Source organism: Chamaea fasciata, unplaced genomic scaffold (genome assembly GCF_029207755.1).
Source record: "Chamaea fasciata isolate MVZ Bird 193981 ecotype frontalis unplaced genomic scaffold, bChaFas1.0.hap1 SCAF_7, whole genome shotgun sequence".
Lineage (NCBI taxonomy): Eukaryota > Metazoa > Chordata > Aves > Passeriformes > Sylviidae > Chamaea > Chamaea fasciata.
Genome location: NW_027094092.1, coordinates 53,229,082 through 53,244,965, shown reverse-complemented (window position 1 = coordinate 53,244,965; position 15,884 = coordinate 53,229,082). Strand labels below are relative to the sequence as shown.

Sequence of the window (15,884 nt, the reverse complement as noted above, 5' to 3'; positions counted from 1 at the left end):
ACACAGATCAGACAAACTTTTGAGACTGCTCCTGTGCCACTCAGAAACGTACAGTAATTACAATGACAGGGCTCTTTGCAAAAAAGGGACTGAAGTTAAAAAAAAAAGGGCTTTAACAGTTCTTGCATTTTTAAGTTGCTTTTACAAGAATGTAGTATTCCATAAGCTTTATATCCACTGTAATAAAAGTAAAGCCAGGGACTGCTTGGTATCATAAAAGCCAATGTTCTTTCCTGGCTGGACTTGAACCCTTTCTTAAAATTAATCATAATTCATAAAAGTGTCAGAGAATGATGCCTTAAGCACAGCCTTCAAAACACCTTACTGTAGTAGGATCTTACAATCACTGTGAGGTTGTTGGTTTATTATTTATCACACTCTTTTTATCCCAAACCCTACTAACAGTATTTATTTTCGTAAGAGTATTGTAGGGCTTCTTACTTGAAAATGATCTTCAGTAGCCTTGCCACCCATGTTAAGAACATTCAGAGAACTGGCACGCTTCATGCTGCAACCAGGACAGTGAACATGCAAGGATAAACTGATCAGAAAGTCTGAAAACTACAGCTCTAAAAACACAAGTACAACAACAAGCAATGCACAGTGAAGGGAGTGGGAACAATGCCCCAAAACTGATCTGAGGGACAGCCTTTAAGGTAACAACTACAGAAGTTCAAATATCTTTGTACTCATGTCTCATTACATATAAACCCCCCAAAATTAAAAGCTCCTCGGAGCTTAAACATTTCAGGCAACTGATTTAACTCAAAATCTGTTTTTAAAGTGCATCAAATTAATAGTGACTTACACTGAGTTTAATTAATTAATTATCAGGTTCAATTTTGTGTAGCTTCTTACAAAAGCATCAAAACATTCAAACAGTTTAGGAAAAAACATCTGAAACACGAGTTTGTTGTGTAGGCAGTATTTACCTTGAAAAAGCTACAACAGAAGTTAGTTTGGTACTTTCTGCCTCATTTAGTTAAGTCTTCAGAATAAATTTTTTAAGCATTTTAAAATGTTTTAATTATTTCAAAGTGAAAGGAGCTAAGATGGTTGCTGCTGTTAGCTTTGGTTGTGCTTTTGGCTTTAAAACACTCCAAGCAGTGGTAACAAGCACCCTGGAATATGGGATGGAAAACAATGGAAAAGGGGAAAAAATTCATCACCTACCCAGGAGCTACTGACAATAATAATATCATTGCATTAGCTGCAGTATCTGCTGCTGTTTGAAATGAGGATTAATAATTTACCTACATTTCTCAAATACACACAAAATTTAACAAGAAGTATTTTCAAGTGTGCATCATGAAATCCAAGATCAGCCCTAAGATTCCTACCATGGAATGTCTGATGTCCTTTACACCAGCGCCTGCCCATTCCTCAGACTGTTCTGCATTTGCTCTGATTTTTCATGAGCTCTTTAACTATTTCAGAACTAAATGAGGGCTTTGAATACACGTTTGATGAACTGGTCACAAGACAACAAGCCCATACCCTGCAGTGCTACCTGCAGCTTGGGACAACTGGCTAAAGCAAACTTTCCAGTGCCTTCCAGTAACATGGAAAGGTTTATCCATACAGATCACCTTAGATTTGACCCAGATTTTCTTTCTACTGAAGCAACACTGCTAACAGTCAAAGCACAAGTTTTAAATGCTTTGGTAAAGCAAAAGCTTAGCAGGACAATGAACCAAAACAAGGGAGAACAGCTGCCACACAACACAGCCTGGCTGGTTCTCCCCAGCACTAAATCTGGGTGTTTCCAAAGCCAAGCCAGAAGCACACAATTTAAAATATTTGACATGAGTGTTAGCAACAACAAAGCGAAGACTCATGCATGGTGTACACCTCTCATTTATTCAAGGAAACAGGTACAACAGGGGTTATAAATGGAAGTCAAAGGAAGTTAATCTGTAAAACAAACAAAATGTTACAGAAAGCTCTCCAAAAGAGCATAAAGGTTTATGGAAAACATTCCAGGGAAACAAACAATCCACCAGTAAAAGTTCACACGCATATTTTAGGTTCTTGCTGAACTGCCAATTAAAAAAAAAAAATTTATTCATACCTGAGATACTACTTTGTTTGTGGGTTGGTCTTTTATTTGTTTGGATTTGTTTAAATCAATGTTTTTAAGAACTTTAGTCTAGCAAATGCACTTTTAGTTCCCTCCATGTTACAAACATGACTCCACAAAGAACATGCAGGTATTTTTTCCGTGCATAAAGCAATGAAAGCTTCTTTTTTCTCTTTTAGATTAGAAATCTTAACTGTTCTGCTGTATGATCATTATTTTTGAAGTGAAAAAATAAAGAACACTAATTAATCAAAATTAAATTATTACAGAACTGAATTGTGAAATATGATAAAGAACTGACACCTTGCTTCAGGTATTGCATGTTCCAAAGACCACTTTTAAGACACTTGTTATTTGTCAAAAAGGCATTTGCAGGATTGTAAAGAAACAATTTCCCTGATGAGTTTTCCATTTTATTCTCTTCAACCTTCTGTATCAAGCAACAACATGGACACTAAGTCCTTCCTTCACCCTGTGAGTGTATTGTTATTCAAGTGTTTCTCCCTCAGTGCTCACACCAGCACTTCAATTCCTATTTAGAGAAGCAGAGTATAAACAAGAGGTGTAAATGCAGTTCAGAGTTAACACCTTCCTAGAGGCACAGGCAGGGAATGCACTGTTAAGGAGGGAGGCACAGAAGTGTTCTACCTAAAGCGGCTGCCTTCACAGCAAGGAAGATTTGTATGTGTGCTACACCTGTATTAAAATATTCAGTTATCAAACACATTAAAACTCAAAGGTCTGCATGGTAACAACTGAATATGCCTTTTCTAACACTCAGAAGAAGAAAAAAAAATCTATTCACTGAAGTTTCTTCATAAAATGAAATCAAAATGATTTCTTGGAATATCAATATGCAAGCTAGGCTTTATGACCTACAAAGCTGGTGTTTAATACCAGAAATCTCTGCATTTGTTATTAAAACCAGCTAATATAAATCAGGATTTAAAAACTCCATTTATTACAGGAACAGAAATTATACCATTTATTGTCCTATACACTGAAAGTGCCTATCTACGTAAAAGCCTGTCAATATAATACACTTATTGCAAGTTTTAAGAATAAATTATTCCTTGAGAATTATGGTGACATCTAAAAGCAAGATGATTTTGACAGAAAGGGAAAGCAAGCAAGATACTGCTTTGCTTTCTATTTTGTTTCACATTAATGCCTTCATCTGAGGAAATCTCATCTGGTGCCAAAGACCCCACAGTGTAACCCATGGTAATGTGGGGAGAGGACTCTGGTCAGGTAACACAACTCAAGTGCAGACAGTAACAAGGCAGGTGAGTTCTCACAGGCACTGCAATGCCAAATATCTTCAGTTATGTGTAAGCATCATTTTTTACACCTATAAACATGGAGTTACTTTACCTGCAGAAAGAGTTAGCTTCAAATACTACAGAGAATAAGGAATAAACCTCCAGGCTTTTGTGAAACTGAAAGCCTTTCCACATCTCACAAAAATAAGGAGAAAATGCAAAATTAGCTGTGGATAAATGTATCTATTCGTACAACAATATAGCTGAACTATGATGTATGAACTCTGGACAGAATGGAACAGAGACAGAAAACCAATGTATAAAACTGCTAATACTGAAGAAAAAGAAGGAAATCTCCCTTTTATTGTATTTTGGCTTGCCTATGGGTTTTTTTTTTTTTTCTTAATGCATTTTCATTTACACATTTCCTTCTTCTAATCTCGTGCTTTCCACAGTTTATTCCCAACCTCTTATCTCAGAGGTAATTCTTAATGATAGATCAATAAATGCAAAGGAATTTTGACCTTCAGTTCTATTCAGTGCCTTCAACATCAAGTGTCTGGCAGTGAAATTTTAAGTAACAACTCTAAAATTCAGATCAAGCTGAATTTGAAACAGGTATGCAAGGAAGTTCATTTTACATGTAGCGCTGCTGTACTTAATGTTTTACAGCCATAAAAACAGTAAGACAAAACTTCACTGGAGCACTTCCAGAAACACAGTGAGACCCTGCCTCCAGGTCACTGTCTCAAGTAATACCATCATCATCATCACCTACCACATTACTCAGATCCAGCTGCTCCATCAGAAGCTACTCCAAGTTCTCCAATATGACTGTTTTAAAGCACAAGTTCACACTGTTGGTTTCCTGTCAACTAAATGAGTTCTAGTTTTTCACAGCAAGGGCAAAAAGCTCTGTAAAACTGACTGCAATTGTGTTGGGGGTGAGGGGAACACCCAGAAGTGACACTATAAAAAGTAGTAGATGCATTTTAATGTTTCAATTTCTCTGCAGCAGCCAATACATGATGAATGATTTTATGGATTTATTAGAAGTATTATATACATACAAATCCATCATCATATGGTAAGATGGGAAGAGTGAGCAGTCAGACTCAGTAAATGTGGATTTTTACCAGACTTCACTGGGGCCAAAATGTTAGTAAGATGCACAACTAGGCTCAAGTTTTTCGACATTCTCCTCTGCTCTCTGATATCTGAGTTGTCCAAAACCAGAAACTAAAACAGGGTTCAGTTGGTAATGCTCTCTATGCTCACAGCAATATATAAAGCTATATCAAGAATATGTCAAGATACTCAGCTTTACAAGAATGTTAGTTGTGGGTTTACTGTACTCAGGCTTTTAGTATAAAAATCAGTAACATTTATTATTCTCCACTGCTGTGTGAAAAGAATAGTTTTGCAGGTAATTAACATTTATCAGTAGTTCTAAGAAGTTTTTCTGATCTTCAAGTAGGTAAAGCAGCAAAAGGAAAAAAAAATTTTTTTAAATAGAATTAATTCTTACAAGCAACTATAAATCCTCAGATGTAACGGAACTTACAACAGAGGTTTAAGAAGTTATTTCCTATTTTATTTTTCTTTTAGATATAACTGTGTATGATATGCAGTTAGCTAAGCAGGGAAGGGAACACTGCCCTAGGAACTACCCTAGGCTACAGTGGGACACAGACCAAGGGACACCAGCACAGCTAAGAACAGATAATGAATTACCCTGGGTTCTTTGGTTCACTGTCCCGGGAATTTCCTCCCTTCAGCTTCCTAACCAGCTTCTCACTGCTGCGTCTAAGGGAAGCTCGGAGCTTGCTAAAGGAACCACTGCGCTTTAGAGATCCAGTGCCATCCTGAAAGAAATTGAATACATGTCAAACTGCAAGAGCCTGCTGCCCTCCCCCAAGCCTGGCTCCAAAACATTTCAGTGATGAATTATTACTTTTTAATTGCTATTAATATATACTTACACTATATACATTTACCTAAACATGTAATACCATATAGCTACAATTTTACCAAAGCAAAAGGGTTTCTTCCAAAGTGTAAGAAAGATTTCTAAACGTGAAGACATGCCCAAGCCACAATTCATCATTAATAAAACTACAGTAGTCCAACAATTCACCGCCACCATTTCATATGACCGCACCGTGGTTAACAGAGTACAAGCCCCAAGCAAAGCATTCCATCAGTCTAAGAAAAACACGTTTCATTCTTTCTGAATGTCTACATTACTTACAAACATGTTTAATTAACCCTAAAATCCCTAAACAAAAATATTTCTTATCAGAAATACATGTTGTCAAATTCCTGTGCTTCATCTTTAACTTTTACCAAAGAAAATGTAAACCACAATGAAATTAATTTTTCATATATTGCATTCGTGTTTTACACTGCTGTGCTGACCCAAAGAAACTCGCAAGAGTGACCACAATTCTATTTTTATATGTTTTACTCTTACAGAACCCCAATAGTTTAGTAAGATTAGAAGCGACACTTCCTACTCCACAGAAAACCTATCTGATTATGAAAGAAGAGCTGAGAAAGAAAAAAGCACTACTAAGCAAAGACAGACACCTGAGTTGGAGTGAGTTTATTAGAAGTTAGAAAGACAAATACACAAATCACTGAACACCAAGATTAGTAGAGAAAAGCATAATTGCCAAAATCTCACACAAAGACTAAACAGCAATGCTACTTTAGAATAATCTTAAGTGAAGACATCCAGAGTTCCATATTGATGTTAACCATATAATAGGTCTCTAAATACATTTTAAAGCACTTGGAGAACATGCTTTACTTTTACGGGTTTGGTTTTTCTCCTGTTAAGATCACCATCATGCCATTTCAATAATACCTTGTGTGATACTTTTAACTACCTTTATTCCATAGTGAACAGCTACTTATAAAGGTCATTGTTACTTGTTTGGTTTTTTTACTAATGTATTACACAGCAAATGGTTGTAATAACATTTGGTATGACTAGATACATATCTGGCAAAGCTACACAGGTACAGAAATAGAAAACCAAAAACGACACCAGCACTGAAGGAATGGCCAGTTTACAGGGAAGTGTAGCTCTGACAAGAATCTTAAGGGGTTTGCTAAAACACAGCAGTCAGTACTGAAGAGAGAAGTTAAAGCTTGAAGATGGTGCACGCCCGTCATGCAGGAGACAGTATAAGAATCACAAAAGGCATCTAGGCCTGTCAGAAATGGAGAGAGAAAAACTGAATGAAACTGTTGGGAAAAATTCAACAGTTTTCAATTTTGAACAGTTAGTTAACAGTATTTCTAGGTCATGTTCAAAACTTTTTTTTTTCCAGAGTAACTATTTGGACAGCCCTTAGGTACAAAGTGCAGGCCCTTGCAATTACCAGAACCTACATCTTTATGCAGTTTCACCTACATCACTGAGATGGGACTGACAAATGAGCATGACTGATGCTGTGCATTCAAGTTGGAATTTGTGTAAAATACAAAACACTTTTAACAAGAAATAGCTTGGCTATTACATTTCATAAAGAAAAAAAAAATTCCAGCTCACGTTAACACAAAAAAGAGAACCAAAAACAAGAAAGAAAAAAAAAAAAGGAAGACTAGAACGAAGTGCATTCATTTCAGCTTTAACTTCTGTTAGGAATTTTCCTTGAAACGAAAGTCCAAGAAGAAGGAAGTCTTAACCTAACCTCCAGACAAAATTCTCTTCATTCCCTTAAGGAACTAGAATCCAACTGGTCTGAGTCAATTCACTTTCACAAGTATTTTTAGAACATATCTGTGTCTCTATATATAATCCAAGTGGAATTTTCTCTACTGTTCCTAATGCAGTAAGGCAGCTGAAACAATGCACCTTTAAAATGAACTGTGGTTCAACTTGCACACTTTTCATTCTTTGTGCAAGTACACAGACCATTATTGATAGGTTCGTGATACCTGTCTTGAGAGACTTTACCTGTAACAACTGGAATGAACAGTAATTAAAATTATCCTTGAAAATGGCAAAATGCCTTGCTACCAAGTGATCAGAAGCTCTAAATCTACCTGAGTGTTTATGTTTCGAACTAAATTGCATATGTTGTTCACACTTAAAGACAGACTTCAGCTTTGCAACACTGAATAAACTGAAGTCTAAATTCCAGCTAGAAGTATCAGATCAGTGAAAAGGCTAATTATTCCTGTGGTCTGCAATCAGCAATACTGGAGCAGTGAAAATGATCCAAAGGCAAGACAAATTTGGCACGTATAGAGTACAACTCTATACAGTAAACCTAACCTAGAACATTAGGAATAAGCAGACAAGCTTTTGGGTACTTCAAATCTAAAATAAAAACATCAAACTCCTAAGTTAAACACTGACTGCTTGATTAACCAAACATGAGCTCAGGAAAAAAAAGACCCCATTCCTGAGTCCAGAGTAAACAAAAGCCAAACTCACAAGCTGTTTTTATGGCAAAGTTTAATTGCCAATTTTTATGTCATTCAGAATGACAATCACCGTATTGCTGCTGCCTACACCTCCCCACTATCACCATCTCCTGTACTTTGTCTGCTACAAGGTCCCTCTGGCACTTATTTAAACAAGAGTAACTCTTATCTATGGTAGTAAAATCCATAGTTTTCCCTTCACACCTGGAAGTGGATTTACATGCCCAAAAACCTGTCTCTCTCAAGCATATGGCTTAAAGCATGAGAAGATAATTCCTCACACTAAAAAGGTTATAATAAGTAGCACAAAGATTTTCATCTGTCCTGTAGCAGGCTGCGAGATCAGTAAAAAAAAAAATGCCAGTTACAGGTACTCACTGTTATTTTTTATATAAAAGTACAGTAAGGAATGCAAATCTTGGCCTTCCCACCTTACATTCTTAAGACCAAGTATTTCCTTGCATTTTCAAGTATCTTCTGTTCACTTTAAGTCATGAACTTCCCAAGTGACATGTAAAGATGCACTATAACACCTCACTTAAATGTGTCTGTTTTAATTGTTACTGGAAGATTTACTTCAACAGTTATCTCCGTTCTTTTGTAAGAGTGTAAGACATTACATCAAAGTCTACAATGCTTAATATGGATTACGTTACATATGGAAGGCCCTTAATTACATCTTCTGACATAATTTTTTTGTTGAGTTTGTCCCCTTGCATACTCCATCTATTCTCTCAGACACAGAGTCAGCTTGACCACTTCAGAAGAATTTAAATGGAAAAGGCAGGCCTCTTCAGGCTCTGCAGACACAAATGAAAGATTCTACTACACTTTATGGATCAGAGTTATTTTGTCTGGAGGGAACACACAAAGGTAAAAAAAACTACACAATATAAAGAAGAGGGAAGAACATCACTGAGATAGAAACACTTGCAGGGGGGAGGGAGAGAGAGTTGCCCACTTCATGTAGAACATGTAATACAAAATACCTTCCCTTGAGAGGAGGAAAAAAGAAATAACGAAGATGAGAATGAAGCAATGCCACTTGAGCACACTAAAAATGAAGTTTGCTTACCCTGAGATGTCAAAATTTAATTTTTCAGACCAGCAAATTTTATCACTGAGTTTTATTCAAATATTGACCTAGAAATACTGTCTATTGCTTTTCCCCAGAAGGTCCTTTCCATCCAAACCCTGCATGCATTGATGTCAATAACAGAAAAAAGTTTAATCCATTTAGAACATACAGTCATGCAAAGTTATAGCGAAAATTAAGGGAGGAGTACAGTACACAGTTCTAATGCTGAATGGGCAAAATGAGAATTAAAAAGAGAGTTATTCAATCTGACTTTGGCTTTATTAATAATGCAATATTAATTCACAATAGATGCTGATTGACTGTCTTGGCACTGAGAACACCAATGCCAAGAAAACAGTAATAAAGAGACAAAAGCAAAGATGGAAAGTACATTCTCCTTTAGGACTAAAGCACTGCGTGTTTTCTCAAGGCTTCTTTGGAGCACTAAGCTTTGTCTCATGTGGCTCACAAAAAGATTAGGAGAAAAAGATTGCTATTGTAAGAGAAATGAAGCTTCAGAACACTCAATATTGCAAAGTAGGCTACTTCCCCTCCCATACAGCAAAAGCAACATCACTTTTATAATCTAAGAGAGTATTTTCAGCAGAACTGCAGCTAGGAGTTAGTTAGGAGTGCAATATGTACCCCATTACCAGCAATGGGATAAAGCATGGGAAGAAAGCTAGTGACAGAAGCAAACTACATAAGCCAGGTAATAACTGAAAGCCGACACTGCCCTTCAAATGAAAGGAAAACAATGGTTAGAAAAATGCACATGGAACCACATATTTTATATATACATATATATAAAATATATATGTTTTTACTTTATGACAATCGGTGTAGCACAGTGAAGCCAATACATGGGAAAAAAATAGGAACAAGCCCTGGTTCCAGACAGATTTTAATATGGGAAAGTCATGAAGTCACCATCACACTGTTATGCGATGGCACTGCCTCTTAAAATGGATTGTATAGCAGCTTGAAAAGCTGTGTTCCTTTTCCCAGCAAGCTGGGTAAGGAGATTAGAATTGTTTCAGTGTTAGACTGGTCATTTTAATTTACTCTGAAACTGCTAACACTCAGTATATTTCCATAGCAAATTTTTTTTGTGATTCCAACTGATGGAGTATTTTTAAATAAACATTTAAATTACAAGCAAATATGGCACCAAAAGGAAAAAAGCAAAAGTGAGTTAATTGCCAGAATATTTCTACCAGTAAAAACAAACCACTGACAAGCAATTATACACCAGACCACAACCAGGACACTCAATCAGCATTACACAACTTAGCCTTAAAAACAACTGCTTGGGACTCTTGCAGAAATGTCACCATTCAGGACAGCAACAGAAAGGATGTCTTAAAATTTTAAAATATTATGACTTTTTTAGCATTATGACAGACAAAACGTTATTCTTCATTTCTTAATTGATTCTGCAAAATTACAAAATACAAGGCAGATCAACTCCTGAAAGCACAGCAGGCTGGTTATTAGGTGATGATTTCCTAGGCTATTCTCTCCAACTGTGTACTGTACTTACCCCGTTCCACTCAACGCTCATACTCACTTCCTCGCCGCCATCAGGGCCACTCTCGTACTTTACCACATCCACGTTGAGGCTCTCCCTGCTCCGCCGCTTCTCCATGTTCTCAGGGTCATTCAGCACCTCGGCCACTCTCTGTTTGTGAACATTGTCAAGACCCTGAGAATTTGATAGAATGGGAATAGGCTTTATCTTGTTACAAACTCTGTTAATCTACAACTCACACGCTACAACTGCGCCCAGCAAGAAGTAAAATCAACCCACAATTCCATCAGTCCAATCCTGCTTTCAGAGAGCAGCTGAGTTGCCCTTTCTAAATTGCAAGGATCAACACAGCATGAAGTGGATAGTTTGGCAGTGTGAGAATTCACTGACTTGCCATTCTTTTCTTCCTTTTGTATCGCTTGTCTAAGCCTCGTGGTGTTTGTGTCACTTACCCGAAGCAATCTGGCAACCAGCTAAATATTTAAGCAATTTATAGACCATGAACCATCAATGTAGCTCTGAAGTTCTCCACCCAACACATGGCGCAGTTTTCACCTGCCTTTGGAGATGTGTCTGAGTATCTAATACCTCAGAAACAGGTTGTGTTACTTAAAAATACTGACATGGAACACTTGGCATTAATAAAATTTTCCTTCAGAAAGAAATGACATAGAATACAAACTTGTAATAAACATACTATATATATGGTCAATATGTTTACTTTGTGTTAAAGCACGCCTATCAACTATCAAATAATCCTTTAAATATCTTAGAAGTGCTAAAGTACCTTCTATGAAAACCCTGCACTAAAGGCAAAATCTTTAACATAGAAACTAGAAAATATTAAAATTCACATCACATTTATTTTCAGTTTTGTCTTCTTTATAATAAACCTACTTCATATCATAACCAGTATTTGCTGACAGGAAGAGATCCCAGATGAATGCCTTCTACTTTACAAAATATTCTGCATTTTCTACAGTACAGCACTAGCAGCAAATGCAGCAGGGATGTGTGCGGCAAATCCATAAAGCCAACCACAATGCAGAAAGTGAAAAGGATGCTAAAGTTCTTAAAAATGCATGAATAAGAATGAAAGCTGGTTTAATGGCACGGAGCTTCTTGTTCCCATGTAACTTGTTCCCAGTTATATGGGAACAAGAAGTGTTCATGGATCAAAGTGAATTGACCCAGACCAGCTGAGTTCTAGTTTCCCTAAGTGAAGAGCATTACTTGAATGACCCAGAATAAAAAGGCAGTGTAAAATGCTGCTGTAACACAGCACTGACTCCTACACATCTAAATCTAGGGGTGCATACTGCCATATAATATGGATTAATGGTATAGGTGGTACATGATGCACAATGAAATTCTGAAGCTTCCTTAAAAATAGAGTCAGCAGCAAGATTCTAAAATGAAAAAAATTCTGAAAAAAATAAGTCTTATTTATTCTCATATAAAAAAATGAAATTAAAATTGAGCTTTCATGTTGTTTGTTCACTTGTATTTCCTTACTTTACTTTCCATTTTAACACCAACTGACAACCCATGTTTTCTTGTCTAGTCTTAGACACTTTCATAAGACATTGTAGCAAACCTCTCAAAAGGGAGAGAAAAAACCAAAACCAATAAACCTCCAACAAACCCAAACTCTCTTCTACATTCTAAGAGAAGGGAGAAAGGGTTACTTGAACAGTAGATCTGAGAGCACAAAGAGAGCACATGGAAAGAAAGACTCCACTGAAACTGTAATATCTATCCCATTAGTTTACAAAAGTAACAAAAGGTTTCTGTTAGTTAGTCAGTTGTATGCAGAAACTGAACATTTGTAAGTCTGATAGCTCCTTATTAAAAATAGAACAGCACAATTGACAAAGGAGATTTCCAGCAGAAGCTCCCCATTTTCATCCAGCTACAGTCTGTTTCCCAGGACAAGCAGCCAACTGAGGACTGCTGGCCAACACAATGTTTCCTGCCTTTTCATCTTCCACAGAATTTCACCCCCAGTTTGAATCATGTCCCCAGCACATGGTGCCACTGCCCTAACAATTAACTGAACTGCAAGTGTTAAGATGTATCAGTTTATCAGCAGTTCAGTCTGAAATTAGAGGGTGATCAGGCACTGAAATTTTCTACATTCTGCATACCTGAAGTTGAAAATCTGCATGACCCCGATGCAAAAACATCACTAAGGTGAATTTTTCGTACTTGCCTGTTTACGAGATCTCATTGCTGCCTCTTCTAATGTTTCAGCAGCTTCAAATTTGCCCTGTCGTCTGTAAAGTGCCCCAAGGTTCTTTAAAGTAGTTGTTACTGTTGGACTATTGAAAGAAAAGAAAAATAACTATGTAAAATACATACTTACACAGTAAACTCTTCTCAATTCACTAATAAAAGCTTAAATTAATACAGTGTTCATCATATTTTTGTAGTAAGTCATTCACACCTGGAATACACTACACTGTACTTCATGTACTCACAATAACCTGCTGACCCCTTTCAAAGTGTATCAGCGTCTCACCCTGTGACTAGCCAACATCCCTGAAACTGGCATGCTGAAACCTTGTGCTCCTTAGCTGCACCTCAAGGTGAAAATTTAGCTCTAGATGAGTGTATCCGACTGAATAATTGTGCAGCTTCCAAAAAAATATGCTTATTCATGCATAGAGAGACCACTGCTGTAGTATGTGTTAGTCACAAAAGTAATTAACAGTTTCTTTCATCAGCTTTTACTTAACACCTATTTGCAGTTTCTGTGCATTCAAACCATGAACAACAACAACAAAAAAAATTGCCCATTTCATTAACAAGTCTCACACTCCAACAAGACATTTTTGTTTCAATGGCACAAAATTAGCTCAGTCACACTGTTTTTGAGTGAAGTTTTGCTCCAGTAACAACAGATAAAAGATTTTCTCATGCATTAGAATGAACAAGTACATGAAAAACAAACCAACCAAATGTACTGCACACAGAATTCAGGATGGAGGAATAAGTGAGATTTCAACAGTACAAAGGCTCTGATGCTTGTTAAACATGAGCATTCAAATACTCAATAAACAAAAAACCCTCACTATCAGTACTAGTTGCAGGTTTTTTCATACACTGCACCCCCTACATGGTAAAAAAGTTGCAGTAATGGAACAAAATCAGAGCAAACAAAAAAATATTCACCAATATAATCCAAGTTGAAGTCCTCGCTTCTCTTATTTCACTTAAACGTATACACGGTCATTCACACAACTATATCCTTGAACACTGAGAAACTCAAATAATGCTTAGTTGTGGCAGTTTAGCTTTGTTTTCTTGTGCCAGCTGGGTAACTAAACGTGCAGTTATTTGCAGTCTCATTTTTTGTCCTCTCCAGAGGCCGTGCAGGGGCAGGGAGGGCAAAGTGGTGCCAAGCAGTGGTATAGAAGGAAAGGTGACCTGTGCTGCCACCTGAAGGACTGCCAAGAACACAACTGGTGCAATTTTACGTCACTTACTGGATCTAACCAGCCTCGAGTAAAAGCAGCCTCAGAACTTGAAAACTGTTGCTGTATTCCTGAAAACCAATCTTGGGCCTGGAATTTTTAACACTTTAATTTTTATAGTCCTAACCAAGGAGTTGCTTTGCTTTCATTTTAAAAAATGCTTTCATCTGAGACACTAAGTATTAATGAGTTGTTTGTCCTGTAAAGAAATTACTCACCTGTCAACTTTGCAAGCTTTGTACCAGCCACCATATTCTCCAAAAGATGTGCCATCTTTTTGCTTTCCCTAGAACAAAGGTATCATTGAGAAAAAAATCTGATTTGCAACTTAAACAAGTATAAGCTCCAAAAACAATTTGCGGCAATGGTCTTACTTTGCATTCTTCCCTCTCTTCTGCATGCATCCAGATAGGCTTATTTTCATCTGGTGAAACAAGAAAAGTATTTGATAGAAGAACAAAACTACAAGGTATTGATTGTTTGATTTTCACCACTCTGAAATGAAGCAGCAAACCATGGAATTATACTATTGCTGCAAAAAAACCTTACTGTCCATACTACATGCAGCAGATAAATAAAACATGCACCTCTTTTACATTTTTACAGTTCCGTCTCTTTTTCTTATCCGAACGTAGAAACAGTTACTTCTGAGAAGCTTTGAAGTCAGTATATACTGCCACCCATTTGTCATGTGTCTCGTTCTGTGCTAAAAAACATGAATTTCTTTCTTTTATCCTAGCAAATACTTTGACATCTACTAAGTGGTGAATGTGCTACTGTCATGGAATGCAATGAAAATTCTTTACTGGGATTTTTAGTTTATAAAATGCTCATGACTTCAATGTACAGTGTAATTTCAATTTAAAGGTATTTTCTCCATGCTTTAAATGTGTTAATGGAGGGCTTGCATTAACAATGTCTTTATTTATGTCACTAAAAATCCTGCATTGACTTTTTTCTGTTACTGAAAAGTGATGTACATTTTTCTGCCTCTATAAAAATACCAGAATTGGGTTCAGTGGGGTGTAAGATAAATTATGCAAGAAACAAAATCCATAAAACATGAACCCACTAAGTCTACCTCATGTTTGTGAACCAACTGTTTGCCGCTGTATCTAAAAGCTCTCTTACGATGAATGTACTTCCAACACATCTATCAGCTCACCTTTTAAGTCCACCTAAAGCAGACAACAATTTTAATCAGGACACTACTGACTTCCTGCAAATTTTATTTCATAACTACAAAAATAAAACATAAATTTAAATCTAGGGACTCAGTTTCTTACCATCTACAGAGCCAAACTCCCGTTCATGAGCGCGAGTAAGAATCTCTTTGTATAAAGTTTCCGCTTGCTTAAACTTGCCCTGTTTTAGATAGCAGGATGCCTAAAAACAAAATACCCCCCAAAAGGTATCAGCACACTGCTTTATTTATCTTTATAAATCAGAAATACAATACATTTTGGATAAAATTGCATTTCAATTAATGAGAAATTTTGTCTCAGGTCTACTTTGGGAAAGGCTTACCAGATTGTTCTTTGTTTTTGCAACATTTGGATCGTCTGGCCCCAGCTTAGTTTGGTAGATTTCAAGTGCCCTCTGATAGTAATATTCAACCTCCTCGTATTTACCCTGGTTCTGGCATAGCAAAGCCAAGTTATTTAATTGCTTGGCAACATCAGGGTGATCTTTCCCCAGGACCTGAAAATGAAATACACAGTATTAAAACATCCTCTAATCATCACATTTATTAACAGAAATAAATCATTTAGAAACATCCTGTTAGTTTTATTCCTCCTCAATTCAACATAAGGATAACAAAAGCAAAAGCTGCATTTCAAAGACACAAAAATGACTCAATTCTATCGCAAACTGAGAATGATGCAGAACAATCCATGAGGAACAAAGTAAGCAGTAAAACAACATTATATGGAGAGTATTATATAAACCTGAAGATGCAGTCTTATGGACTAAAATTAATATCCCCATAGAGGATAACCAACTTAAAACTTTTAGC

The 15,884-nt window shown here is 36.6% G+C and overlaps 1 protein-coding gene across 6 annotated transcripts in view; it reads right to left on the bottom strand.

Annotated features, from left to right (window-relative positions):
* The window catches only part of KLC1 (kinesin light chain 1), a 49,273-nt gene that overhangs the window by 2,736 nt on the left and 30,653 nt on the right, over positions 1-15,884 (bottom strand). The window contains exons 8-15 of one of the 6 annotated variants that reach the window (XM_066188895.1): positions 15,395-15,568; positions 15,154-15,253; positions 14,242-14,291; positions 14,086-14,153; positions 12,604-12,712; positions 10,431-10,565; positions 5,077-5,207; positions 442-508 (exon numbers count right to left, since the gene is read on the bottom strand). In XM_066188895.1, the coding sequence (XP_066044992.1) occupies positions 442-508; positions 5,077-5,207; positions 10,431-10,565; positions 12,604-12,712; positions 14,086-14,153; positions 14,242-14,291; positions 15,154-15,253; positions 15,395-15,568 (834 nt within the window). Of the gene's footprint in view, positions 1-441; positions 509-5,076; positions 5,208-5,926; positions 6,561-10,403; positions 10,566-12,603; positions 12,713-14,085; positions 14,154-14,241; positions 14,292-15,153; positions 15,254-15,394; positions 15,569-15,884 lie in introns of those variants that run through there. The other 5 variants (XM_066188894.1, XM_066188896.1, XM_066188897.1 and 2 more) reach the window with 5 other exon arrangements.